This window comes from Mauremys reevesii, linkage group 10 (genome assembly GCF_016161935.1).
Source record: "Mauremys reevesii isolate NIE-2019 linkage group 10, ASM1616193v1, whole genome shotgun sequence".
NCBI classification, from domain to species: domain Eukaryota; kingdom Metazoa; phylum Chordata; order Testudines; family Geoemydidae; genus Mauremys; species Mauremys reevesii.
In genome coordinates this window covers 46092855-46117953 of record NC_052632.1, presented here as the reverse complement: position 1 = coordinate 46117953, position 25099 = coordinate 46092855, and the positions used below count along the sequence as shown (strand labels likewise).

Genomic DNA, 25099 nt, shown 5'->3' with positions numbered 1-25099 from the left:
CCACTAGGCCCCATTGCCACCATGGCAAAGCATCTTGGCTGTTTTCACCCAGCTAATGCAGTATTGTCCCTTACTGTATATCCCCCAGTTGCATCCAACCCAGTTTTAATTACCTCCAGCTCAAACAAGACGATCGTATTGAAATTGCATGAGCTCCGCTGCCTCTGTGAAAGCAAAACCAGAGTGCCAACCCTGTGGTTTGTGTGCACCCCATCTCCTCCCACACATTTCAGACAGGAACTAGCATTAACCCCCATTGCAGCAAGATTCAGAAGGCCTGAAAGGAAGGCTCTGTTAGCTCTAGGGCAAGGCATAATGGGCCTGAGCCAAAGCCTGTTGAAGTCGATGTGCATAGGTACCATACAAGCTCCCTTGCAGTTCTAGCCAAACTAATCCTGACCTGCCACAACCCCTTGCTATCCTGCTCCTAGCCGTGTTGTGAGCAGAGACTGCCAACTATGCAGAATTGTGATCCCTTGCATAGGGCTTAGGCTGAGACCATCAAATTCATTTCACTTGTGACCCAGGCCACATTGGAGTCCAGGTCTCCAAGCTGAAGCTTTAACCCCCACTAAGGAAAACAAGTAGAATGCAATAGAGGTTTACTTAGCCAATCAGTGATGTACATGGAGTGACATCCAATGGTACTCAGCAGCAATCAAGGGCCCATTCCTGCTTCCATTGAAGCCATTGGGTGTGCATGATTGATCAGAGCCCAATAAGTTGGAGACCAGATCTCCTGGCCAAAGAAATAATAGAATTGCCTAAGTGCGCTGCATATTCTACTCAGGCAAAGGGGATGCTATACACTGATTTAACGATACTTGAGAAACATGGCAACAAAACTGTGGTCTATTAAACAAGTTCCCTAGTCTCTGTGTTTCTCTGCTGGGAATTCCCTTAGGTTCCTTCCATCAGCCTCTGGCCAAAGCCTGCATATTCTCAGCAATCATCCCTGCCCATCCAGCACTTCCAAGGGGGGGTTATGGATAATCCTAACATGACGGGGTCACTTCAGCAAAACCAGTGGCCTTGGTGGGGATTTTAACTAACGATGAATCCAGCCTCATTGGCAGGGGCCAGATAGGAGGAGCAGGGCCAGGTTGGGGGTGGGGGGGGAAAGGCAGGGAAGGGAAGCAGAGACAGAAAGGGAAGAGAGGAGAAGGAGCTCCATGAACGGCAGTTGTTCAGTGTAGTAAAGAACATGGAGCCAGATCTTCAGCTGATGTAAATTGGTGTGGCTCCATCGACTACCATAGGCCTCTGATAGTTTATGCCATGGATGGAGCCAGCCCTATGATGTACAGAATTGCATACAGCTAATGCAGGGGAAAAGCCATGAGAGGAGAGCAAGGGGAGGAGACTATGGTGATGACTGCCAGTGCAGCGATCTGCAGTTCAGTGCTGGCACAGGACTAGATGCTGTCCTGACTGTGGGGGAGGGTGTATGGTGGGAGCCAAGCAGCAGTGGGGATCATAGAATCTCAGGATTGGAAGGGACCTCAGGAGGTCATCTAGTCCAACCCCCTGCTCAAAGCAGGACCAAACCCAACTAAATCATCCCAGCCAGGGCTTTGTCAAGCCTGACCTTAAAAACCTCTAAGGAAGGAGATTCCACCACCTCCCTAGGTAACCCATTCCAGTGCTTCATCACCCTACTAGTGAAAAAGTTTTTCCTAATGTCCAACCTAAACCTCCCCCTCTGCAACTTGAGACCATTACTCCTTGTTCTGTCATCTTCTACCACTGAGAACAGTCTAGATCCATCCTCTTTGGAACCCCCTTTCAGGTATTTGAAAGCAGCTATCAAATCCCCCCTCATTCTTCTCTTCTGCAGGCTAAACAATCTCAGTTCCCTCAGCCTCTCCTCGTAAGTCATGTGCTCCAGCCCCCTAATCAATCCACTGTAACCCCTAGGTCCCTTTCTGCAGAACTGCTGCCCAGCCATTCGGTCCCTAGTCTATAGCAGTGCATGGGATTCTTCCGTCCTAAATGCAGGACTCTGCACTCAGTTCCCTCAGCCTCTCCTCGTAAGTCATGTGCTCCAGCCCCCTAATCAATCCACTGTAACCCCTAGGTCCCTTTCTGCAGAACTGCTGCCCAGCCATTCGGTCCCTAGTCTATAGCAGTGCATGGGATTCTTCCGTCCTAAATGCAGGACTCTGCACTTGTCCTTGTTGAACCTCATCATATTTCTTTTGGCCCAATCCTCTAATGAAATAACTGGTGCAAAAAGGTAAGTGTAAGGCACACTGACAGCCTGGCCTTGTGCTTGTGTTCTAAGTGTTATAATTAACGAAACACCCCCATGTGCACTAGGCACTGCACAGACATCAAACAGCAAGCCATTGGTTTCTAGCAAACTTCCTGTCTTGAGAGTGTGTGTCATAGACTCTATAGCGCTAACAGCAAGTCCCCTTTAGCTCACATGCCAGGCACACATGGAGCATGAGAATGAGTTCTAACCCTGTTATTGCTGAGATGTGCAGCACAGTTTGTCTATCTTAAATACCTATATAGCCCACATTACCATAGTATGTGAGCACCTCAGACTCTAAAGTACCTAACCTCACAACCCCACCCCACCCCATGAGGTCAGGCAGTGCTATTATCTCCATTGTGCAGATGGGGAACTAAAGCACAGATAGATGCACTGACTTTCCATGTCAAACAGGAAATCCATGGTAGAAGAGCAAGCACTTGCAGCCAGGTCTCTGGCCAATACGATAATCATGATCCATCCTGCCTCTCACAGGGAAAACCAGGAGGTTCCCAAGTGGCATTAGACTTGTTTGAAATCTTAACTATAATAGCTACATGACAGTACATTGCAGAGCTGGTCAGTTCTGTAATGTACAGCATGTTCCAGTAACATGTCCTCCACTGGTGTGGCTTTTGTATGTTGCCAGGTACAGCAGGGACAGACTCCATAGTTGCACTGTGACTAAGCTGAAGAGTGGGAGGGGAAAGGTGACTTTAAGCAGACCCAGGGGTATGCTAGGAGCCAAAATAGTTCCAGGTGTAACTAAAAGCAGCCTTTAGTCTTTATGCTGGCCATAGTCCCATATGAACTGTTCCATGATAGGTGTACTATAGTTGGTGGCGGGGAGGGATAGCTCAGTGGTTTGAGCATTGGCCCGCTAAACCCAGGGTTGTGAGCTGAATCCCTGAGGGGGCCCTCTAGGGAACTGGGGTAACAATCTGCCTGGGGATTGGTCCTGCTTTGAGTAGGGAGTTGGACTAGATGACCTCCTGAGGTCCCTTCCAACCCTGATATTCTATGATTCTATAACTGCATTCCTCCCTCTGCATGTGATATGCTCCTTGGCTTGCAAAGGGAGTGAGCTGTGTATGCCACTGAGCTAGGTAGGCCAGCTGCACTCCCCACACACCCTCAAAGTTTCCTCTGCTTCAGGGGAATCTTCATGCAGCCCTCTAGGTGCAGGAGCCTAGGAGCCAAGGATCCAGCCCTAGATGACAGGTAATGTATTTTGATCACAAATATACAAATAAGTGGGTTTTCTTCCTCACACAAAGCAGCAGAAACATTCAGTCACCATCGGATCTTCCATCACCAGAGCACACAGATGCATTAATCTCCCCCTTAACCAGGAGAATGCAGAGTTAACACTTGCCTCCTTCCTGGTTTGCAATTTTTAAATAAAGTCATTCCAGAGTGACATCAGCGCAGCACGATTTATTGCTGCGTTAGCTTGTCATGTTCCCCCTGGGGACCTGGGAGCTGAGGTTATAAATTGCATTTGCTAATGCCTCCTCTGCCACCCCCAGCTCATGCTGAGGCTGCTACCTTAACTTTACCTTGCAATCACTCCAGCTCGCACTGATTACTATCGATTTCCTTCGCCCCCTGTTCCAAAGGGCTTGCACCTACACATTTGCTGGGCAAACTCAATCCAGGCTCACCAATAATCCTCTCCTCCTAGTGAATGTTCTGCTTATTATGGGAAGGGGAGAGGCTCCTTCCCTTGTTGCCATTGACAAATGTCTCTACTTTCAGCCATGCTGGCTGCATGCTGATGAGCTCTTGCCTCAAGATGTGGAAGGCTTCCTCCAAGATGCTCAGCACCTTCCACTCTCCTGGTCTTCAATGGGACACGGTGCTCAGCACCTCACAGGATCTGGTCCATAAAGCCTAGGGCTTCGCTAGTGCCAGTGAAAAGGAACTGTTGGTTTCTCTATGCAACAAGGATTAAGCAAGACAAAGGTTCACATGTTCACGACAGCCCCTTTGCAACCCTCTGAGCCTAAATTATATTTACCCCACTACGAGGCCCCTTTACATAACCAGATCAGTGTAAGGGAGAACCATGTGTAAATGAGAATCAGGCCCAAAGACTCTGCCTGGTGCTTATTATCATTAAAAAAACAAAACAAAATAAAACAAAAAAGACACAGAGGACAGCAGAGTTGGGGCTGTCAATTTATGACATGTTTGCATAGCACTCTGGGGCCCTGATTCCTGACTGGGGCCTTAATACAAGTAATAATGATGCAGTAAAATAAAGATGTGGTATTGCCACCCCAAAGCACTTCCAAAGTCACAAGTCAGGCTCCCAAAATCATGAGATGTTATAAAAGTAATACATGTTTACCCTGTTTTTTTGCTTTTTAGTTCGAAACTTTAGGAGTCTCATTTTCCAGCTTCTCTCCCTGAGAGAAGCTTACTTTAAAGAAAACAACAACTGAAATCCTCCCATAATCACAGGTCTCAAGGAGCTGAGGCTTTAAGCAACCCACTCAATATTGCCAGAGTTGGCAACACTGATTAGGTGTCTCCCTGATTCTGCAACTATAACTCCTGAGATTAGAGAAACTGAGTCAATGTTTAAAACATTCATCCACCACTTCATGCAGGTTGTTTCTTCCACATCTGGGCAGTGAAAACAAACTGATCAGTTTCACTTTTGCTTTTAGTCAGTTTCATTCTCTGGCACCTGGGGTCACAATGATCATGGGAAAGGGTGAAAACATCTCCCAAACCTGTGGTTTCTTAACAAAAATAATCCTCCTCCCCTCCCCCCCGCCCCCCGCATGACGACAAAGCTGGTCCTATCAGGTGAAATCCTAGATATCCTAGGATATCCTAGATGGGGTGGGAATGGTGTGGATTCTCCTGTACATCAGGGGAGGGGATGCTCAAGGCCTGTGCACTGGGCATGTCATGGGCTAGGTGATTATAACCCCTGTGCATGAGGTATCATCATGAGCCCCCCTCTCAGTCTGATCCAAAGAAGATATGATTCTGCTACAGCCCCCAGCTAGGGGGGGTTAGACCCAGATCCTTAAGCACTTAACTCCCTTGGGCACTAGGTACCTAAATACCTAGGAGAAGCTGGGCTTTAGTCCTTCAGCCTAAGACACAAGGGCTTGTGCTTTTACCCCAGAGTTGCCCAGTTCATTCCCTGATGATGATCCAAACTGCAACCACCATGCAACGCCTCCTTGAGAACAGAAGGTGAGGCCTCCTTCTGAGCTTGGTTCCAAAGCAGCACCACCTGGATGGAACAGGTAAGAGCTCGGTGTGGCCTGACCAGTATGTTCATCCATGTGCAGTCAGGGACATGCTCCCTCCCCCTCCTCCAGTACAGTACAGTCCAGCCACTCTCTAAGCACCAGAACCACAAACCCCACTGATTGCAGTTTTTGCAGAGTGAGGTCATCGGCTCCTGGGAGCTCTCCTTCCTGGAATCTGCAAAGTCAGCAGCCGCAGCTCCATATATTAATGCTGCTCCAGCTACCAACAATACAAAGGCAGGATCAAAGGCTTCAGTCACCTCTACCTCCCAGAGGGGCTGGGAGGATAAATTCGCTAGTGTCTGTGAACTTCTCACACACTAGTGTAGCCTGGACAGAGTGTAGGAACAGAGAACTGAGAACAGGGAGATTAGCAAGAGCCTGAGCAATTCCCCCTGGCCTCTCCTCATAAGTGAATCACCAGGCAGCAGGAATGAATCAGCTGGCATGCTTTGGCTTGCTTCCCACACTGGATTCAGAACTTGTGCTTCCAAGGCTCCATTTTTTCTCTCTCTCTCAACCTCACTGGAGCACCATATGGCAGGAGGGAGGCAATGCAATGACCAGGTGGCTGGCGGGACTTGGCTAGGACAAGATATGAAGAGTCAAACTCGTCAAATTCATTCTGAAAGAACTCCATTGACTTCAGATTAGATACATGTAGCCTGGGTAAGCATTTCCTGTAATGCAGGCCCAGGAGACTGGAAGGATCTCACAAGGGGGTGATGGAAGCCCAGTCCCATGGGTTATTTTAAACCAGTCATCAAAAAGCACTGGATAATACATGGCCTGGGGCATCCTCACTCAGAGCCTGAGGGATGGACTGGATAGGATAGTCTAAATAGACCTGATCCAGTTCCAGTCTAGATAACTTGGAACCCCCAACCAAAGCAGCCCAGAAAATGGCATGACACTTCATTTCCCCAGCAAGTCTCCAGCAAAGATCACCATCTCCTGCCAGAGCCTCCCATCCAGAGGATGAGACACTGAGGCAATCCCCATGGTGCCTTCACTTACCTGCAACCCAGTGAAGGGGTCCTGGGATCCCAGCTCGGGGCTGTGTCCTGGTGAAGAGAGGTGGAAACTGGCACTGCTCAGCAATCCCCTTGGCACAGCTGGCGAGGAAGGGGGAGAGAAGGAGGAGTGCACTTCATCTGCAGAGTCATTCCTTAGCTCTGGGAAGGCTCTTTGGTCAGGCTCACCAGGCAGCTCAGTCACCTGCTAAAAAGAAGACCACAAGCAATATTTCAGAGGGAGCCAGCCATGATACAGGGTGAGGTGTTGTCAGAAATTCAGCACATCTTGGCCTGTCTGCACCCTTCCAGTCCCCAGTAGCCTCATAGTCTCCCAAAGCAGACCTGCTCTTACCCAAAATGCACCAGACCACCCCTCTCTGCCAAGGTGGTGGAGAGGTTCCTCTCTGGCCTGGGCTCCACAGGGTAGAATACCACCTCTGTGGCACCTTTCCCTGGGATGCCACAGAAACCCCTCCAAGCAGGGTCAGGCTCCATGGGGTTTAGTGAGAGCTGGAAGAGCTAGGGAACTGGCCATCCTCCATGGCACTGTCTCATTCAGACCCACTGGGTTGCCATGTGGTGATCAGGTCGGGCGCCAATACAACTCTGCCTCCTTCTGGGACCCATCTGAGGCCTCTGCTGCACAGTTACAAATACATCCTGCCAATAAGAGCATGGTTCCAGCTGGAGCCATGCTGCCAGGAAAGCCACGTGAAGAGGCAGCTGTCCACACAGCAGCTCATCTCCTCAGGATCTAGAGGAAGGCATCACCTCCTCCAGGCTCTGGATCATGCCCAGACTCTGTACCCATGGATGGAGTTTGGAGGGACAGGGAGGGTCATTGCATCCCCCAAACTGCAAGCTTCAGGCAGGCAGGCAGCCTGAGTGTGCAATGTAATGAGTTCTGTAGAGGAGATAGGAGACTTCTCCCAGCTTAGGCCCCTGAGGCAGGGAGTCAGAACTTTGCTTACAAACAGAGTGATTAACAGGTGATTAAGATAAGAGAGGGCTGTTAAGATGTTTCCTAAAGTTAAATGATCTGTTCCAAGCTTGGTCAACTGCAAAAAGTAAGTACCATAAATGATAGAAAGTAATTGTAGATTTTTCTACAATTATTTCAATTGCTGGATTCAAGAGGTAGTAACAACGTTACTACTATATATTTTTTGAGAAGATAACTGATTTTTTAGATAAAGGAGATGCAGTAGATCTAATCTACCTGGATGTCAGTAAGGCATTTGATATAGTTCCACATGAGAAATTATTACTTAAATTAGAGAAGATGGGGATTAATATGAGAACTGAAAGGTGGATAAGGAACTGGTTGAAGGGGTGACTACATTGGGTCATACTGAAAGGTGAACTGTCATTCTAAAGGGAGGTTACAAGTGGAGTTCCTCCAGGATCAGTCTTGGGACAAATCTTATTTAACATTTTTTATTACTGACCTTGGCACAAAAAGTGGGACTGTGCTAATAAAATTTGCAGATGACACAAAGTTGGGAGGTATTGCCAATACAGAGGAGGACTGGGATATCAGACAAGAAGATCTGGATGACCTTGCTGGAGTAATAGAAATGGGATGATATTTAATAGTGCAAAGGGCAAGGTCATGCATTTAGGCACTAACAAGAAGAATTTTTGTTATAAGCTGAGGACTTATCAGTTGGAAGTGACAGAGGAGGAGAAAGACCTGGGTGTATTTGTTGATCACAGGATGACTATGAGCCGGAAATGTGATGCGGCCACGAAAAAGGCTAACACAATCCTGGGGTGCATCAGGTGAGGTATTTCCAGTAGAGACAGGAAAGTGTTAGTATAGGACCCTGGTGAGACCTCATCTGGAGTACTGTGTGCAATTCTGGTCTCCCATGATGCAGAGAAGGCTATTAGGATGATCTGAGGAATGGAAAACCTACCTTATGAGAGGAGACCCTGGTGATTTTTTGCTTCCTCTGCAGCGGTCACTTTCAGGTTTAAAGTAGTGTAAATGGTGAATTCTTTTTAAACCATGATTTCAGGACTTCAGTAACTCAGGCAGAAGTTAGGGGTCTATTACAGGAGTGGATGGGTGAGGTTCTATGGCCTGCAATGTTCAGGTCAGACTAGATAATCACAATGGTCCCTTCTGACTTCAGTAAGCGTATCTGAGTAAGAATATACATTACAATTTTAAACCTAACCAGTGTCCCTTAAGTGACTTGCCACAAAATGTCAGAACATGTTAGTATTATAGCTGAGTGGGTCTAATATTTATTTAATTTTCTTTATTGATATAGGAATTAGATACAGTGCTCCTGTCAGATAATTTCTAAGTTATTATCTGCAAAAAATGTTAGAGTTTTCAGTTGCCTAAGTAGCCCCTGGAATCACAATTAAAGCTGGGCCCCCTGCTGATAAATCTGAAATGGTGCTCCTGTGGGCTGGCACAGAATTTGCCCATCCCCCCTTGCGTGGCCCCATTGGCTTGATCAGATCCAACCCCCACCCCAAATATAGAAGTCAAACTATGCCTACATCTGTACCCCTTAAGGGGAGGCTTTACAGGACACACCACCTGCCAAGCCTAGTACAATCAGACATGGGATAGCTAGATCCAGCAGACTAAAGGCCTGGAGGGAGAACAAGCTAAACCTTCCAGCTGCAAGAAGAAATGTTTCTACAGGGAGATTACGCTAGGTTTAAGGCTCAGCCACAGGGAGCATATGTCTTGATTGCATCCCTCTGGTAGCACTGAGGCAGAAGAGGAATCAGCCTCACTCCTGATGTTAATGGGCAGCTAATAAGTTGTGAGGTGCTGGCTGGGGGATAGGTGGTGATGGGCAGGGGTGAGAAATGCTCTTGGCTGCAGAGTGCTGCCCAGGCCCTAGTCCAAATCCCCAATGCAGCTAGCAATGGATGGAGCCTCCCCACCAAAAATGGACAGACTAGTTCTGAGAGAAGAAACACTGCCTCCAAATCTCCACCTGCGCTGAACCAGACCCACTGGGACCAGCTAGGGCCCCTTTCCCCCAGGCTTGGCCTCTTCTGCCTCCACAGATCTGAGTTTGTGCAGTCTCAAAAATCCATGGTCAGGTCTATTCCTGCTGGGCTAGTCACAGTCTCCAAGCTAGGATGCTAGCCTTTGCCAGGCAGCTTCAGCCTGGTAGCCACACAGCCTACAGCACATGCAACCTCCCCTGAAGTGAGGCTCCCTCTGGGGTCACGCTGGCAACCAAATGAGCTGCAGCACAATGGGGAGAGGGAGAGGAATTTGGGCCAAGGACATGGGGCAAACCCTGACACTTACAAGAGGAGCCAGAAGGGCTCCCCTGAAAGGCACAAACTTTAAAGATCTCGGTTTACCTACCCGAGACCCTGTTAATGCAATGCCTGCCTCCTGGGCATCCCCTCATAGCCAGGGATGGCTCTGAAGCACCCTGCCTCAGTTTCCCCTCAGCAGGGTTTTCCCATCTCCCCAGGGATTCACATGGGTCAATAAACTGCACAAAGGTACTCAAAAACCCAGCTCTGAAGAAGGGCTGTTAACATAAAAGTTCAGCACATAATTCAAAAATAAAGACTCAAGTTAAAATCGACTCCCTGCTTTGCCTAGCCAATACAGCTCCTGCAGGAAAGCCCCCTCTACCCCAATGACTCCCTTACTGCAGATCAGCTACAGCTCCCCAGCTTCTCACCCATCACACTTCCACATATCCATAGGCCTTGCCTTAGTAACATGACCTTCCTGTCATCTGACCACAATCATTTTCCCACTCATCTCCTCTTAAAGGGCCAACCACTCAGGACATCCCTGTCTATATAGGTTTGCCTACCAGCACCAGTGTAGCTGCAACTGCATTGGGGTTTGTACCAATACCACAGCTACATGGACATAGTTCCACCAGTGCCAGATTCCCTAGGCTTCGAAGGACAGTAAGCTGTGTGGATCCTACTGGGATTTCATCGTAGGGTTGCCAACTTTGTAATTGCATAAAATGGAACACCCTTGCCCTGCCTCTGCCCCGAGGTCCCACCCTGCCCCTTCTCCGAGGACCCTCCCCGCTCACGCCATCCCCCTCCCTCCGTTGCTTACTCTCCCCACCATCACTCACTTTCACCGGGCTGTGTCAGGGGGTCAGGGTACTGGAGTGGGTGAGGGCTCTGGCTGGGGGTGCAGGCTCTGGGGTTGGGCTGGGGATGAGGGATTTGGGGTGCAGGAGGGGGCTCCAGGCTAGGGTGGAGAGGTTCAGAGTATAGGAGGGGGTTCTGGGCTGGGGGATTGGGATGGGGGGGGTGAGTAGGCTCCAGGCTGGAGCCGAGGGGTTTGGAATGTGGGGTGCAGTCTCTGGCAGGAGGTGCGGGCTCTGGGGGTGGGGCCAGAAATGAGGGGTTCAGGGTCTGGGAGGGGGCTCAGGGCTGGAACAGGGAGTTGAGGTCCAGGCTCCGGCCAGGTGGCGCTCACTTCAGGCGGCTCCCAGAAGCAGCCGGCATGTCTGCTCCCAGGCGGAGGGGCCAGGAAGCTCTGCGCACTGCCTCCGCCTGCAGGCGCCACCGCCACAGCTCCCATTGGCCACAGTTCCTGGCCAATGAGAGCTGTGGAGCCAGCGCTCAGGGTGGGGGCAGTGCATGGCACCCCCATGGCCATCCCTGCGTGTAGGGGCTGCAGGGACATCCCGCTGCTTCTGGGAGCTGCATGGAACCAGGGCAGGCAGGAACCCTGCCTTAGTTCCTCTGTGCCACCGACTGCGGAGCCGCCACGGTTCCTTTTTGACTGGGTGTTGCAGTCAAAAACCAGGCACCTGGCAACCCTATTTCAGTGTGGCAGCGTTGGCATCTCGCACTTCACCTGAAGGTTGACCCACTGAGTCATAGAATCATAGAATCATAGAATCATAGAATTCAAGATCAGAAGGGACCATTATGATCATCTAGTCTGACCTCCTGCAAGATGCAGGCCACATAAGCCGATCCACCCACTCCTTAGCAAGTGAACCCTGCCCCATGCTTCGGAGGAAGGCGAAAAACCTCCAGGGCCATAGCCAATCTTCCCTGGAGGAAAATTCCTTCCCGACCCCAAATATGGCGGTCAGCTGAACCCCGAGCATGCGGGCAAGACTCTCCAGCCAAACCCTCTGGAAAAGGTTACATCATACCAGGCACATAATTGACCTATTGACTAAGCCCGTTATCCTATCATACCATCCCCTCCATAAACTTATCTAGCTTAATCTTAAAGTCGTGGAGGTCCTTCGCCCCCACTGTTTCCCTCGGTAGACTGTTCCAGTATTGCACTCCCCTGATGGTTAGAAACCTTCGTCTAATTTCAAGCCTGAATTTCCTGACTGACAGTTTATATCCGTTCGTCCTCGTGTCCACATTAGAACTGAGCTGAAATTATTCTTCTCCTTCCCTGGTATTTATCACTCTGATATATTTAAAGAGTGTAATCATATCTCCTCTCATCCTTCTTTTGGTTAAGGAAAACAAACCGAGCTCCTCAAGTCTCCTTTCATACGAAAGGCCTTCCATTCCTCGGATCATTCTAGTGGCCCTTCTTTGTACCTGTTCTAGTTTGAATTCATCCTTCTTAAACATGGGAGACCAAAACTGCACACAATACTCCAAATGAGGTCTTACCAGCGCCTTATATAACGGGACTAGCACCTCCTTATCCCTACTAGAAATACCTCGCCTAATGCAACCCAAGACCGCATTAGCTTTTTTAACGGCCACATCACATTGCCTACTCATAGTCATCTTGCGATCAACCAGGACTCCTAGGTCCTTCTCCTCCTCCGTTACTTCCAACTGGTGCGTCCCCAGCTTATAACTAAAGTTCTTGTTAGACATCCCTAAATGCATAACCTTACACTTCTCACTATTGAATTTCATCCTGTTACTAATACTCCAGTTTACAAGGTCATCCAAATCTCCCTGGAGACTATCCCGATCCTCTTCCGAATTGACAATACCCCCCAACTTGGTGTCATCCGCAAACTTTATCAGCCCACTCCTACTCTTGGTTCCCAGGTCAGCAATAAATAGATTGAATAAAATCGGACCCAAAACCGAGCCTTGAGGAACTCCACTGGTAACCCCCCTCCAACCGGACAGATCCCCTTCAATACTACCCTCTGCAGTCTCCCCTTTAACCAGCTCCTTATCCACCTCTGGATTTTCACTGATCTCCATCTTTTCCAATTTAACCAGTAATTCTTCATGCGGTACCGTATCAAACGCCTTACTGAAATCCAGATATATGAGATCCACCGCATTTCCCTTGTCTAAAAATCTGTTACTCTCTCAAAGAAGGAGATCAAGTTGGTTTGGCACGATCTACCTTCGTAAATCCATGCTGTAATCAATCCCAGTTGCCAACCGCCACATGCTCCGGAACCATTCTCTAATTTAAGATTTTTTCCATGACATTGCATACTACAGATGTTAGACTAACAGGCCTAATAATTCCCGGTCACTTTTTCCCTTCTTGAATATAGGAACTACATTAGCTAATCTCCAGTCAGTCGGTACAATCCCGAATTTAGGGATTTATTAAAGATTATCGCTAACGGGCTAGCAATATCCTCGCCAATTCCTTAATATTCTAGGATGAAGATTATCCGGGCCCCGATTTACTTCCGTTAAGCTGTTCCAGTTTGGCTTCTACCTCAGCTACCGTAATGTCTACCCCCATATCTTCATTCCCATCGGTCCCTCTATCACTATTCCTTAGCCCTTCATTAGCCTCATTAAAGACAGAGGCAAAGTATTCGTTCAGATATTGTGCCATTCCAAGATTATCCCTAATCTCCACTCCATTTAAAGTTTTAAGCGGTCCCACTTCTTCTTTCTTGGTTTTCTTCCTATTTATATGGCTAAAAAACCGTTTGCTATTGGTTTTAATCCCCTTCGCTAGATCCATCTCCACTCGTCGCTTTGCCTTTCTCACAGCTTCCCTGCACCCTCTGACCTCAATAAGGTAGGTTTCCTTGCTGATCCCTCCCATTTTCCACTCCTGGTACGCTTTCTGCTTTTTCTTAATGACCCCTCTAAGACGCTTGCTCATCCAGCTCGGTCTAAAACTGCTACCTACGAGCCGTTTCCCCCTTCTCGGGATACATGCCTCTGACAACTCCTGCAACTTCAACTTGTCACCCCTCCACCTCCTGACTGTATCACCAGCATGTCTTCCTATTGCAGCACAGCAGGCTTTTCCCTGCCCACCTTGGCAACTCTGCATTCCCTACCTCAGCAGAGACGGTGCGGGGATTGATGGGCGGCGAATGATAAGCAGATGATGTCAATGCTTCTGGAGTAGAATGGGGGCAGCTGTGATGGGGGCCATCCAGAGACTGGAGGGGTACTGGGAAGGGCGCTCTTTGGGTATGCACCCCATCTTGTTCCCCATCCTCTCTTGCAGACAGCCAGGGTGAAAGCTGATGGGAAGACACTGGTGTCTCCTTCCTTGCAGGCAGACGGTGCTCATGGAAGGATACGGCGTAGGCCAGCCTCCCACAATGCATTGCCAGCTCGTCCTCGCCCACCCGCAGCAGTGCCATGATGTCGCTGTAGCGGTACAGGTCCTCGTCTTTCCTGGCGAAGAGGTTCATCCTCGGCTGGTTGGTGCGAGGGTAGATGGCGAAGAAGGCTTCCCCGGCCTGGAGGCTGCTCTTCAGTGAGGGTCCAGAGAGCCGCAGGGCCTCGATCCGGAGGCGCACATCATGGTTCTTGTCATTCTTGCAGAATCCTGGCTCCCAAAACCCCACAAGCAGACGTTACAGGGGCCAAGTTTGGAGCTCAATGGCTGAATTAGCTCAGGAAAGTCGCTTCCACTATCCCCAGCCCTGTGCCCCCCTATGTCTGACGCCCCCTCCTGCCCCAGTCATGCACTCACATGGGTCTGACGCCCCCGCCTGCCTCATCTCTGCACTCCCCTGGGTCTGACGCCCCCTCCTGTCCCAGCTCCGCCCTCCTCTGGGTCTGTCACCCCCGCCTGCCCCAGACCTGTGCTCCCCTGGGTCTCACGCCCCCTTATGTCCCAATCACATGCTCCCCTGCATCTGATGCCCCCTTCTGCCCCAGCCCACCCACACTCCATGACCAGTCAGCCCACGGGCTGCTTCAGAGGTGGCATTGGAGTGTGCCTAGGTTTAGGCTTGGTCTACAACCCTTAATGCCAGTCTAAGGGCCGTAGCTCAAGAGTCACTCAAGCCCTTGGATTCCAGGTATCAGTGACGAATTGGTCCCTAAGTCGGTCCTGAGCAGGTGAGCGCTGAATTCAGTGAAAGACTCAGGGGTGGCCCCCCCTCTCCTCCCTGGCCCCTCACAGCCAGCCTCTTACCTTTAGGCAAGGTGAAGAGGAACCTCCTCCTCTCAAAGGCATAGATCTCGCTGAGGTTGCTTTGCTCAATGATGTCAGTGGTCCCCGAGCTGGTATAGAGGACATCTCCCTCATTCACCTGCAGGCGCACCCCAGCACCGGACCCCTCCAGCAGTGGGTTTTCCACTGTCAGCCTCAGGGCATATCGTCCCTTTTCATTGAACTGCACATTCACCACCTCAAACTCAAAGTCAAGGGTCTTCTCCTCGGCCTTCAGACGTGCCCTCTGCAGGGTCATGGGGACGCGTGGTTCTGCCGCCCTGTTAGCCATGGGGAGAGCCTTTCCCAGGGAATTGGGGTAGGGAACCACTGACAACAGGCTGCCACTGATTGCTCTGTGATCCCCCTAAAATGCCCTGAGATCTGGCAGATCTGTGCCCCAGCCTGCAGTGAGTCCCTCCCTTTGCCACAGCAGACAGCCCTCTAGAGAGGAACCCACGGTTTCAGGCATCACTTCCACCCACGGGCCAACAGCAGAGCTCTCATTTTTCCCCTCCAAACCTGGACTTTCTTTAAAATGGCTGCTTTCCTTTGCAGTGGCAAAGTGCCTGGAGCTGCCTGTCGGTGGCATGTCCTGTCACATCTTTTCAGTCACAGACGGCTTTCACAAACCATATCAGCCTCGGGGGGCGTCCTTTGGTGATTCCAGGAGAGCAGCCAAGCTGAGTGTGCTGCACAGAGTGAGCCTCAGCATGACCTCCTGTCTCCCGGGCTCCACAGAATGGAGAAGGGGAGGGGGAGGAAGCAGTGCTTTGAACTCAGTTTGTTTGCCATGAAACCAGGTAACTAGATGCAAACTGGAACCCGCCTTCCAGCAAACACAGCTTGCTGCAGAATGAGGGAGGAAGCATTTCCCCAAGGAGAGAGCCAAGTCAATGCCAGCACCACACACAACATGGTATATTGCAGGAGCTGTGCATCTGAGGGACGTACTCAGTGTAGGCCAGGCTTGAGGTGCTGGGGCCTGATCGTGCCCATGGAAGTGCTAATGGGAGTCAAGGGTGTGCAGGGCTCTCAGCATCTCACTGAGCTCTGGTCACTGGTTATCCCCCAGATATGGCTCCAGTTCACACCTGCCTGGGGTGCACTTGGGTTTCTCTGTACGTTCTTGACACAGGGCTGTTCATAGTGCCTGGATTGCAGTGGGAGACGTAGAGTCTTCAGCGCACAGGGAGTGGCTGTAGCCCAGGCAAAGAGGGCCCTCCTAAGGGATCAGACAAAGTGCGGTGGGAGAAGGAAGAGCCCCATAGGAGAAGCTGAAGGAGCAGTCAGAGAGGTAGGATGGCATCCCCAGGAAGGCTGAGTCTCTGCAGCCTGGCAAGGAGTGGGTGCCTGACCTGGCTGAGGAGGATGAGAGTGGTAGTGAGGACTTGTGACTTGGCAAGGAAGGAGTTGTTGGGAACAGGGTGAGGGCAGTTTGTGAAGGGCAGTTGGTGAATCTGACAGATGGTGCAGGCTGGACGATGTCCCATGATCTCAGCCTCACAACAGCATGGGCCTTAGAAATGGAGGTGGGGTCCCAGCAAGGTGGGTGATGTCCCTTGGCATGAGGCTCAAGCAGGGTGCACTCAGACACAGCCAAGCCTGCCCTGTCAAAGGCCTTTAAACAGGGACCATGCTGTGCCGTGACATGTCAGTGACAGCAGTACGCCCTGGGTCAAAGCAACACACAGCAAGAATAGCCAGCAACCACTGATGGGGCTGTAATTTCATCCAGGGGTTCCAGCATCATCAGCAAATACCAGAGTGAACTCTCAGGGTTTGTCAACACTGGCACTTTACAGCACTGCAACTTTCTCATTCAGGGGTGTGAAAAAACACCCCACTGAGTGCTGCAAACTGCCAGTGCAGGGAGCTATTCCCCTCATGGAGGTGTTTTTTTTTACAGCTGGTGCCATGACTATGTTAGTGCTAATGAAGACATGCCCTAAATCACCAAAGGAGTTTAATGCCAGTTTGTCCTCTCTCTAGCCACAGCACAAGATTCCCTGGGGCAGCTGAATGTTAGCCCCGCAGGGATCGCTTCAAGGTAGGCCAAACAGCTACTAGCCTCTCTTCTGCTTCTTTCTGATGGTTCATAGATTATTAGGGGTGGAAGGGACCTCAGGAGGTCATTTAGTCCAACCCGCTGCTCAAAGCAGGACCAATCCCCAGATTTTTACCCCATTTCCCCAAATGGCCTCCTTAAAGATTAAACTCACAACCCTGGGTTTAGCAGGCCAACGCTCAAACCACTGAGCTATCCATCCCTGTTCCCCCTCACATTGGCCTTTCCATTAGCAAACATTTCCCAGCTGAAATCCCTTCAATGATCTCTGCCTTGCTAGCTATTGGGCCTGAATCTCTTCTCAGTTACACTGGTGTAAATCAAGAGTCTGCTTTGAAGGCAGTTGGGTAAAGACCTGATCCAAAGCCCCCTGGAATCGAGTCTTTCTACTGACTCAGTTGGATTTGGATCAGGCCCTACATGTAAGGCAAACTCACAGCCAAACCAGAGCTGCCTGCACAGCTGCTGCAGTGAGTCAGTACATGGGGCTCTCCACCCCTCATGTCCCTGCTGTATACTCCAGGAGGGGAGGGCAACCTTACCTGCCTACCTCTCAGGCCTTCCTTGAGCTGGCCCTGCGGGAGGGTGCTTCTTGCCCACCCCTCACCCCTGGTCCTCTGTACCTTGTCATCGGCCTCCTGCCCTGTGAGCCCCCCAAGCTGCTCCCTCCCCCCTGCCGCACCACCCGAGCTGGCTGCATGACCTGCAGCCAGTCCATTTCCAAACCATGCCTAGGACACAGCTGAGTGCTCCACACACTTCACTTCCTTACTATCATGTCCCACCCCGACACCAAGTGGCAGGACTGCCTACCAACGGTGGAGAATGAGGAGCCCCAGTGAGCAAGTCTGTATTCCACCCTGGTCCCACGGCCCACCAGGGATATCAGTTGGCGGCTCCTTCACAGAGCTGTGAGCACAGGCACGTACCCGATGTGGTTCACCCCTGCCCCTGACACTTGCCCTTTCAGCAGCACGAGGGATACCCTGGAGCACACCTACCTGGAGTACGGCAGGCTGCAGCCCCTTTTCCAGCTCCTCCAGAACTTCCCCCTCATATTCTGGCTACTCTTTTCCCTGCACCTCCTGCTCTATGCATATCCCTGACCCCATGAAGTCACAAGACCATCCACCATACGAGGAGGAGGATGCTGGACAGGGAGGTGCTCTGCGAGTCTAACTGTAGCAGGCTGGGGGACATGTGACAAGTCAGTGGCAGAACTGGGATGGCACTCTAGCTCTCCTGAGTCCCAGTCCTCTGCTCTAACCACTATACCACCCTTCCTGTCATGGAGGAATGGCTTCCTATTTGTTAGCATGGGGGTGGATAGCTCAGTGGTTTGAGCACTAGCCTGCTAAACCCAGGATTGTGAGCTCAATCCTTGAGAAAGCCATTTGGGGCAATAATCTGTCTGGGGATAGGCCCTGCTTTGAGCAAGGGGTTGGACAAGATGAGCTCCTGAAATCCCTTCCAACCTTGATATTCTATGATAGAGGATAGGTAGGGGCTAATACACACAGCTGCTATTTAGAACAACCCTGAGACTGGCAAGCCCCAACCCTGTGTCAGAATTATAGAGGTGCCAAGGTGACAACCATATTTGCCCCCTTTCTGCCCTCAGTACAGCAAAGATAGGAGAGAACCAATCTGAATCCATGTGACATTGGACAAGTCATTGAATCTCCTTTTTTCAACCAGAGATTTTTTGAGGGGAGGTAGCAAACAGAAGCAGATAACCAGGGGCAGCTCTAGGCACCAGCAAAGCAAGCACCTGCTTAGGGCAGCCCATTTGCAGGGGCGTCAGGGATCTAGCATGGGAGCTGAGAACCAACAGGGGGCTCTGGGAGCTGTAGTTCCTTGGTTAGCTCCCTGCCTATAGAGCCAGCCCTGGAGCAGGGAAAGAACTACAATTCCCAGCATTCCCTTCGCCACTACCAACTGGAAAGGAAGGAGGGGGACCTCATGCGGCAGCGTGCTGTGAGTGCCCTGAATGGTAGGGATACCATATTTTAACATTCAAAAAACAGGACGCTCCACGGGGAGGGTAGCCCCACCCTGCCACCATTCACTCCCTCCGACTGCCCCCCACAGAAACCCCAACCCATCCACCACCCCCCACTCCCTGTCCCCTGATCACCCCCTCCTGCTCCTTGTCCCCTGATTGCCCCCTCCTGGGACCCCTGCCCCTATCTAAGCCTCCCTTCTCCTTGTCCCCAACTGCCCCCTCCTGAGACACCCCCCCCCAGCTTCCCCCATAGGATCTCACCCCCTACCTGTCCCCTGACAAACCCCTGGGACTCCCATGCCTATCCAACCGCTGCCTGTCCCCTGACTGCCCCCCGAACCCCTGACCCATCTAACCCCCCCTGCTCCCTGCCCCTGACTGTCCCCCCTGAACCTCCACCCCATCCAACCCCCCCTGCTCCCTGTCCCTTGACTGCCCCCTCGGAACCCCCTACCCCTTCTCCATGCTGCTGCATACATGCTGCCGTGCTCCCCCACGGAGCCCACAGCGCCCCCACCACACACACAGCACCTGCCTTCCAGATTTGAACACCTCAAAATTCAGGAGTGCTCAAGCTCAGTTTGGGCAGCTGTTACTTCATTTCTCCCAAATCAAATATACTGATCCACTGTAACTTGCTGTAGAAAAAGTAGGATAAAATTGAGCAAGAAATGCTTCCCAGTGGTTACTAGGACTGGAATTGCTATTTTCAACAGCCATTGCCTTTTGTTTGTTTGTTTGTTTAAAAGGAAGACAGTGATATTGCATTGGCAAATTCCCCATAGAAAGAAAGAGTGGAACAAAAGAATAATAAAGGCACCTCAACTTTTCCTCATTTATGGAGGACAGTCTTATAATATGCATCCAGATATCCTCCAATCACACAAGCTGAAAATTGTTCCACTTTACTGCAGCTCTGTAACCATATGGGAACCCAATCCTGTCTGTGTTTTATGCACATCCAAAATTCCTGCTGAATGACCCGTCCTGGGAGCGAGTTACCAGTGACCCAGGGCTGCGGCGGAAGGAGGGTGCAGGTGGTGGTGCGGGGAAAGCCCAGGGCTGGGGCGGCAGGAGGTGAGGCGGGGGGAAGGGGGGAGCCTAGGGCTGGGGTGGCACGGGGAGGGCACTGGTGGAGGGGAAAAGGGGGAAACCCAGCGCTGGGGCGGCAGGGGGTGCGGGTCAGGGGGGGAGAGCCCAAGGCTGGGACGGGGGGCAGCCAAATATTTTTTTGCTTGGGGCAGCAAAAAACCTAGAGCCAGCCCTGCAGCTAACAGGGGATTTTTGCAAGGGAATTCTTCATGTGAAGGAGGAGTGATTACATGACCCTTGGGGTAAGTTTGTTGTATGTAGTGTGTGTGTTTGTGGTGTACTTGCTGCTTGACTGAAATATACCATGTGGTCTGTTTGTTTGGGGGACCATGTGCTGACCGGATGTGCTAAGCCTAGCGGCCTGCTAGGCAAGGCTGAGAGCTTCTTAACGAGGCTTTGATCTCTAAGCCCTTTATCACCCATCAACCCTTAACCAAGGGGAATGGCTACACAGGAAGACCAGGCCTAACAGGGGAGTTTTGCCAGGGAGTTTACAGAGGGAGTGGGGCTAGATACACTTAACATTCTTTAAACTTAAAGCCAAAAACACCCCCTGATAATAACAAAACTTCAACAAAGGAACTAACTTCAGGAATAAAAAGATAATGTAGGTAGATGTCCAGCAAGAGGCATAGATGTGCATTCAGTGCAAGGAGCTCCTGGACCTCAGAGACCACGTACGGACTTTGGAGACCAGAGTGGCTGAAGTGGAGGAGCTAAGGGAAACAGAGAGGTACATAGATGAGACTTTCTGGTGTGAAAGCCTCTGTGCTGTTGAGGAGGATGAAAGTCTCAGGGAAGGAAAACATCCAACTGGAGCAGAGGGAAACGATCCCATACTTCCAGACAGGAATACTTTTATTCTTTTTAGGTGACAAATCTGAGGAACTATCCCAGATTGAGGTGTCACTAGAGGAGGTTTGGGAACCAATTGATAAATTAAACAGTAATAAGTCACCAGGACCAGATGGTATTCACCCTAGAGTTCTGAAGGAATTCATATGTGAAATTGCAGAACTACCAATTGTAGTCTGTAACCTATCATTTAAATCAGCTTTTGTACCAAATGACTGGAGGATGGCTAATGTGACACCAATTTTTAAAAAGGGCTTGTAGCGGGGTGGATCCCTGCTCTTGCCCTGAAGGGGTAAAAACTGCCCTGGGACGGGGCTGTGGCTGGAGAAAGCAGCTTTTAGGCTGGGCTGATTGGGGGAAGTGGCTGCAGCTGGGGCCATGCCCCAAACAGACTCAGCTGGCCCTATAAAGGCAGAGAAGCCAGGGGCAGACAGAAGTCTCTCTCTGTAAAGGGAGATGGGCTTAGCTGTAGGGACCTGAGTAGAGTACCTGAGTGAAGCAGGGCTGGGGAGCTCTAGCCTGGAAAGCCCCAGGCTGTGGCCTAGCATAAGGCCAACAGGTACTGGGGGTTGCAGAGGGCAGCCCAGGGGTAGGCCAAGGCAGCAGGTCCAAACCCAACCTTGCCAATGATGAGTGGGCTGACACTGCAGTATGCCCCAGGGCACAGGGGCTAGACAATGACTGGCAGTAGCCATATACTGAGGCGAGGTGGGGATAGAGGGTAGGGGCTTCCCAGGGAGGGGAGACCCTGAGAGAGAGGGATTACTGCCAGGGGGCAGCACCCCATGTAAAAGGGCACTGGGTCCAGGGAGGGACACGGGTTAGAGGACAGGCGGATCACTGGCCTGCAGAAGGTGCTCCAGAGCTAGAATGAGCTAATTCCTGGAAGTCACCAACAGGAGATGCCACAGGGGTGAGTCTGCTGGTTTACAGGGCTCCAGAGTTTGATCCTGGCAATTACAGGCCGGTAAACCTGACTTCAGTATTGGGCAAACTGGTTGAAACTATAATAAAGAACAATATCGTCAGACATATAAATGAACATAATTTGTTGAGGAAGAGTCAACATGGTTTTTGTAAAGGGAAATCATGCCTCACCAATCTGCTAGGATTCTTTAAGAGGGTCAACAAGCATGTGGACAAGGGTGATCCAAAGGATATTGGATACTTAGATTTCTTAGAAACCTTTGACAAGGTCCCTCACCAAAGATAGTAAACAAAGGGTAGGAATAAATGGTCAGTTTTCAGAATGGAGAGAGGTAAATAGTAGTTTTCCCCAGGTGTCTGTGCTGGGACCAGTCCTATTCAACATATTCATAAATGATCTAGAAAAAAAGGATAAACAGCGAGGTGGCAAAATTTGCAGAGGATACAAAACTACTCAAGATAGTTAAGTCCCAGGAAGACTGTGAAGAGCTACACAAGGATCTCTCAAAACTGGGTGACTGGGCAACAAAATGGCAGATGAGATTCAATGTTGATAAATGCAAAGTAATTAACATTGGAAAACATAATCCCAACTATACATATACAATTATGGGGTCTAAATTAGCTGTTACCTCTGAAGAAAGAAATCTTGGAGTCATTGTGGATAGTTCTCTGAAAACATCCACTCAATGTGCAGTGGAAATCAAAGTGAACAGAATGTTGGGAATCATTAAGAAAGGGCTTAATAATAAAATAGAAAATATCATTGTCTCTATATAAATCCATAGTATGCCCACATCTTGAATACTGCATGCAGATGTGGTTGCCCCATCTCGAAAAAGATAAATTGGAATTGGAAAAGGTTCAGAAAAGGGCAACAAAAATGATTTAGGGGTATGGAACGGCTTCCATATGAGGAGAGATTAAAAAGATTGGCATTTTTCAGCTTGGAAAAGAGACAACTAATGGGAATATGATTGAGGTCTATAAAATCATGACTGGGATGGAGAAAGTAAATAAGGAAGTGTTATTTACTCCTCCTAATAACACAAGAACTAGGGGTCACCAAATGAAATTAATAGGCAGCTGGTTTAAAACAAACAAAAGGACAACACGCAGTCAGTCTGTGGAACTCTTTGCCAGAGGATGTTGTGAAGGTCAAGACTATAACAGGGTTAAAAAAAGAACTAGATAAATTCATGGAGTATAGGTCCATCAGTGGCTATTAGCCAGGATGGGCAGGGATGGTGTCTCTAGCCTCTGTTTGCCAGAATCTAGGAATGAGTGACAGGGAATGGATCACTTGATGATTACCTGTTCATTCCCTCTGGGGCACCTGGCATTGACCACTGTCAGAAGACAGGATACTGGGCTAGATGGATCTTTGGTCTGCCCAGTATGGCTGTTCTTATGAGTTGGCTGTTTTGTTGAATCTGACACAGTTTACATTTTGATGAATCAGCATTTTCCAACACAATGTTTTGTTGGACAATTACCGACTAGCTCTCCTCAGATATGTAGATTGCCATATAATGTCCCAGAGATCGACAGAGACAATGTTAATATCAACATGCTGCTCTGGAGGTCTGAAAGTTGGAATCCTTTAATGGTATTGGAAGAATGAACTCTTCTTTCCTTTCTCCCTATATGTTATGTGAAGAGCACTCAAATCTTGAGTCTGATCAGCATTTGATCGATCAACTCGTTTGCTGTGAAAACCCCACTGGCTCCAGTTGGTCCCTGCGACCTGTTTTATTGGCAGTTTGGGGTCCCAGGGGATTCATGCCTCCATGTTTCATTTTCAGTTTTTGTGGGTTTCTTTTAAATGAAAGCAAACAAACCTCAAACAAAATTGCCTAGTCCCCTGGGTTCCCTAACGAAACCATGAACTAACCCAGCTTCTCTCAAAAGGTATATTGTCCTTGTTGAATATGGGCTATGCTGGAGGTTTTTAAATAAAGCAATGATGGGCCCAAGCTGCAAAATTTGGATCCAGATTTCAAATGGGTTGAAATTCGAGGTTGTTAAGATCAAATTTGTGAAATTTGGATTCATCCTGCAATGACTTAAGCATGTGTTTATATTTACATACATGACTAGTCCCAATTAAATCAATGGGGACTATTCAAGGGGGTAAATTAAGCATCTAAGTAAATCATAACAGGATTATAATCCTTGCTTTCTAGTGCCAAAATTGTTACAATCCAGAGTTTTGGTGTGGGATCATGACTGTAATGGTGTTTGCTCTGAAAGCTGTGCGTAACTGTAACTGAAACCCTATTAAACTATAATATCTGAAAATATAAAATCTTGTCCCCTGTATTTCCTTAAGCATCTTGGTTAATTTCCTTTCATCCCCTGTGCAAATACTTTAGAATACGGTAATTATGTAATCAAACATGAATTTTCAATTAATCTAATGAGATATACAAAGATGACTAGGAAGGAGTATAAAAATGTCGCTTGAGCATGCAGGGGTGTAATCAGGAAGGCCAAAACACAGCTGGAGTTGCAGCTAGCAAGGGATATGAAGGGTAACAAGAAGGGTTTCTACAGGTATGTTGGCAACAAGAAAAAGGTTAGGGAAAGTGTGGGACCCTTAATGAATGGGGGAGGCAACCTAGTGACAGATGATGTGGAAAAAGCTGAAGTACTCAATGCTTTTTTTGCCTCGGTCTTCACAGACTAGGTCAGCTCCCACACTGCTGTCCTGGGCAACACAGTATGGGGAGGTGGTGAGCAGCCCTCAGTGGTGAAAGAACAGTTTAAGGACTATTTAGAAAAGCTGGATGTGCACAAGTCCATGGGTCCAGATCTAATGCATCCAAGTGTAGCAATAAATAAAGCCAAGTCCATCAGTCTGTTCCGGTGGAGCGCCCCAAGCGGGGGTTTTCCACGTCCTTTTATTATAATGGTTACATAAATCATTCTATTATGCGCATGTGCTAACATAATCCAACTTCTCGCCCCCTCTCCTGATTGGTGCCTTATGCACTGCGTGTTCCAGTGGTAAACACCTGGTCAGCGCTTAATCTGTGTGTCTCCTGATTGGATGTTGAGGGGGTGGGAACCACTTCGGCCGCTCTAAATCCGGGGGCGGTTTTCCAACCCCCTTAGTGCTTGAGAAGTGTAAAGTTCCTACATCCAAGGATGCTGAAGGAATGGACTGATGTGATTGCAGTGCCATTGGCCGTTATCTTTGAAAACTCATGGCGATCGGAGGAGATGATTGGAAAAAGGCAATATAGTGCCCATCTTTA

The 25099-nt window shown here is 49.6% G+C and overlaps 1 protein-coding gene across 1 annotated transcript in view; it reads right to left on the bottom strand.

Moving 5' to 3' along the window:
• Window positions 1-7358, bottom strand: part of CCDC33 (coiled-coil domain containing 33) — a 344384-nt gene extending 337026 nt beyond the window's left edge. Inside the window, exons 1-2 of the mRNA XM_039492199.1 lie at window positions 7323-7358; window positions 6553-6756 (exon numbers count right to left, since the gene is read on the bottom strand). Coding sequence (XP_039348133.1) covers window positions 6553-6756; window positions 7323-7343 — 225 coding nt within the window. The 5' untranslated portion in view covers window positions 7344-7358. The remainder of the gene's footprint in view (window positions 1-6552; window positions 6757-7322) is intronic.
• Window positions 7359-25099: the final 17741 nt, after the last annotated feature.